The 3,272-nt window shown below is 55.2% G+C and overlaps 1 protein-coding gene across 3 annotated transcripts; it reads left to right on the top strand.

The window, feature by feature from the left end:
• Window positions 1-861: 861 nt before the first annotated feature.
• LOC130381412 (POU domain, class 3, transcription factor 3-B-like) lies at window positions 862-2,794 on the top strand. 3 transcript variants are annotated; one of them, XM_056589035.1, is made up of 3 exons: window positions 862-1,529; window positions 1,578-2,106; window positions 2,625-2,794. In XM_056589035.1, exons 1-3 carry the CDS (start codon window positions 862-864, stop codon window positions 2,715-2,717), a joined length of 1,290 nt encoding a protein of 429 aa, XP_056445010.1. In that variant the 3' UTR covers window positions 2,718-2,794. The 3 variants fall into 3 exon arrangements, with proteins under 3 accessions (XP_056445010.1, XP_056445008.1, XP_056445009.1); XM_056589033.1 differs by having other exon boundaries at window positions 862-2,097; XM_056589034.1 differs by having other exon boundaries at window positions 862-2,106.
• Window positions 2,795-3,272: the final 478 nt, after the last annotated feature.

Genomic DNA, 3,272 nt, shown 5'->3' with positions numbered 1-3,272 from the left:
GAGAGAGAGAGAGAGAGAGAGAGAGAGAGAGAGAGAGAGAGAGAGAGAGAGAGAGAGAGAGAGAGAGAGAGAGAGAGAGAGAGAGAGAGAGAGAGAGAGAGAGAGAGAGAGAGAGAGAGAGAGAGAGAGAGAGAGAGAGAGAGAGAACAAGCGAATGAGAGCAGAGACTCGTCACCGTCGCGTTGCACTGTTCCACCGGGTTGTACTTGAACGGGAGAGAGCGGCTTGGCAGGTTTATACACATCAAAACAGAACAAAGAGAGAGAGAGGAGGCTGCACAAGAAAAGCGGAGAAGAAAGGGTGAATATATCGGCGGCGAGTGAATTACAAAAGAACCGAGGGAGCCCGCAATTTTTTTTTTCTTCCCGCATCCCAAGGTGGAACCTAAACTGGAACTTTGTAATATTGTGGAGGATTTTTCGTGGGTTGTTGTTTTTTCTTTTCGCAACGTTTTGTGTGCCGCTACGAAAAGTTTGTTCGGGACAGCCTTTTTTGTTTTTTTTTCGCTCCCCCCCGCCTGTATATTTACATTTTAATGTCGAGAACAACCATTCCGGTGCGAAACTTTCTAAACGGACTGCACATGGTTTCAAAGGGCTTCTGAGACCAAAAAATTGGAATTGTGTTCGCCAGCATCCGTGCCCAAAGCCATGCAGTAAATACAGACATTACGGATCTAACCATTTTCCAGAGTTTTAACCTTTTTACTGCGTTCTTACGCACGTCCATGTTATTTGCCAACAACGACCCCTTTCTAAGCCTGAATAATTCATGAGATATCATTTTCGCTGCTTGAAAGAAGAAGCAGAAGTGTGCACGGGAGGGGGGTCCTCCACTAACATATTCATCCGGGCTGACGGTATGGCCACCGCGGCTTCCAACCCCTACCTGCCCGCAAACAGCCTTCTGTCGCCCGGCTCCATCGTGCACTCTGACTCGGGGAGCTCCGCGGTGACTTCTGGGTCCGGGGGTGGCGGCTACCGGGGGGACCCCTCCGTCAAGATGGTCCAGAGTGACTTCATGGCCGCGAGCAACGGGGGACACATGCTGAGCCACGCGCACCAGTGGGTGACGTCCCTCCCGCACGCCGCGGCTGCCGCAGCTGCAGCCGCCGTAGCCGCCGCGGAAGCCGCGTCGCCCTGGTCCTCGAGCCCCGTGGGCATGACCGGAAGCCCGCAGCAGCAGGACGGGAAAAACGGCAGCCGGGACGACTTGCACACGGGCACTGCGCTGCACCACAGACCCCCGCCGCACCTCGGCGCGCACCAGAGCCACGCCGCGGCGTGGGGCAGTGCGCTGTCCGGCGGCGGGCAGCAACAGCAGCAGCCTCTGCTCTACTCGCAGCAGGCCGGCGGCTTTACCGTCAACGGGATGCTGAGCGCAGGGGCGCAGAGCCTCGTGCACGCCGGCCTGGTGCGCGGGGACACCCCGGACCTGGACCACGGCGGCGGCAACCACCAACACCACCAGCACCACCACGCGCACCACCAGCACGCGCATCAGCAGCAGCAGCACCACGCGCACGCACAGCAGCAGCAACAACAACAACAGCAGCAGCAGCACGCGCATCACCTAAGCAGCCACGAGGTGCACTCGGACGAGGACACGCCGACCTCGGACGACCTGGAGCAGTTCGCCAAGCAGTTCAAGCAGCGGCGCATCAAGCTGGGCTTCACGCAGGCCGACGTGGGGCTCGCGCTGGGCACGCTGTACGGGAACGTGTTCTCCCAGACCACCATCTGCCGCTTCGAGGCGCTGCAGCTGAGCTTCAAGAACATGTGCAAGCTGAAGCCCCTGCTGAACAAGTGGCTCGAGGAAGCCGACTCCACCACGGGCAGCCCCACGAGCATCGACAAGATCGCCGCGCAGGGCCGCAAGCGGAAGAAGCGCACGTCCATCGAGGTGAGCGTGAAGGGCGCGCTGGAGAGCCACTTCCTGAAGTGTCCCAAGCCCTCGGCGCAGGAGATCACGTCGCTCGCGGACAACCTGCAGCTGGAGAAGGAGGTGGTGCGCGTGTGGTTCTGCAACAGGCGGCAAAAGGAGAAGCGCATGACGCCGCCAGGGGTGCCCCAGACGCCGGAGGATGTGTACTCTCAGGTGGGCAACGCGAGCGCAGACACACCACCGCCCCCTCCTCCTCCTCCTCTGCCCTCCTCCTCTTCCTCCTCTTCCTCCTCCTCCTCCTCCGTCACCCTGGACTGCAAACTGCGAATGTTCAGTGATACGTAGGAGGGGAGACCCCGCCACCGCCGCGCGCCCAGATATCTTTAACTGAAGTTAGAAAACAACTGATTAAAAACACAACAAACTCACGCGAGACTGCGATAGCACTAAAAGACGACTCAAAAGAGAAGCACTATACGTTTTTTTTTATACTGTGATAGATAGGCCTACTGGAGATATGAGTGAGACTGCACATGTGTGTTTTATAACCCCCCCACACACACACACACACACACACACACACACAAACACACACAAAAATAACAAAACCAACTTCTCCCCCCCCGCACACCCTACTCCCCCCTCCCAAGACAAGCGGCCCCTGAGGCGCTGTTCCCCTGAAATGTCTTCCCCTCTGACAGCTTTTAAAGGTTCCTTCTTCTTCTTCTCTTTTCTTTCAGGGACATTTTTTAGTAGATTACTTAAAAGACGAGGCGGGGGACCAGCGGGTGACATCCACCAGTTCCTTCCACCAGGTAATTTTGGCGCATTGATCACACAAAAGAAGAAAATCCAGTGGTGTTTTTATTTTATTTTATTTTTGTGCACCCCCTCTTCCTCCCCCACCTCCTCCTCCACCAACTCCTGCTCCTCTTCTTCCCCCCGAAAAATATTCTTCTTCTCCTATTCTTCTTGTTCATCCTCCCCCGATTGTTTCCTCTGTTTTCTGATTTTTTGCAAAAAAGTGGACGGAGGAGCACGTTTGTATGTAGAAAACGGGACTGAGACATGAACTCTGGGGCAAGGAGCAGAGCGAAGGACAGTGGTATCCACTAAACTTCACACGGGCATTTTCCTTGTACTCTTTTGTTGCTGGGGACGGACCTCACTCGGGTTGAGTTTTACTTTTGCTTTTTGGACACGATGGAAGTGACATTTCCCCCCGGGGGGGGGGGGGGGCTTTCTCCCTCCGAGACCCGCTACCGAGTCCTGATCTCAAAGATCACTTTTTATTTTTATTTTTTCTTCTATTGCTGTTTTCATTTAAGGGACTTTACTCACCACGAATGGGATTTTTCCTTTAACACGAGAAAAGACTTTGGGGAAAA

The sequence above is a fragment of the Gadus chalcogrammus genome, chromosome 4, assembly GCF_026213295.1.
Source record: "Gadus chalcogrammus isolate NIFS_2021 chromosome 4, NIFS_Gcha_1.0, whole genome shotgun sequence".
Taxonomy (NCBI): Eukaryota; Metazoa; Chordata; class Actinopteri; order Gadiformes; family Gadidae; genus Gadus; species Gadus chalcogrammus.
This window is presented reverse-complemented; position numbering and strand designations above follow the sequence as displayed.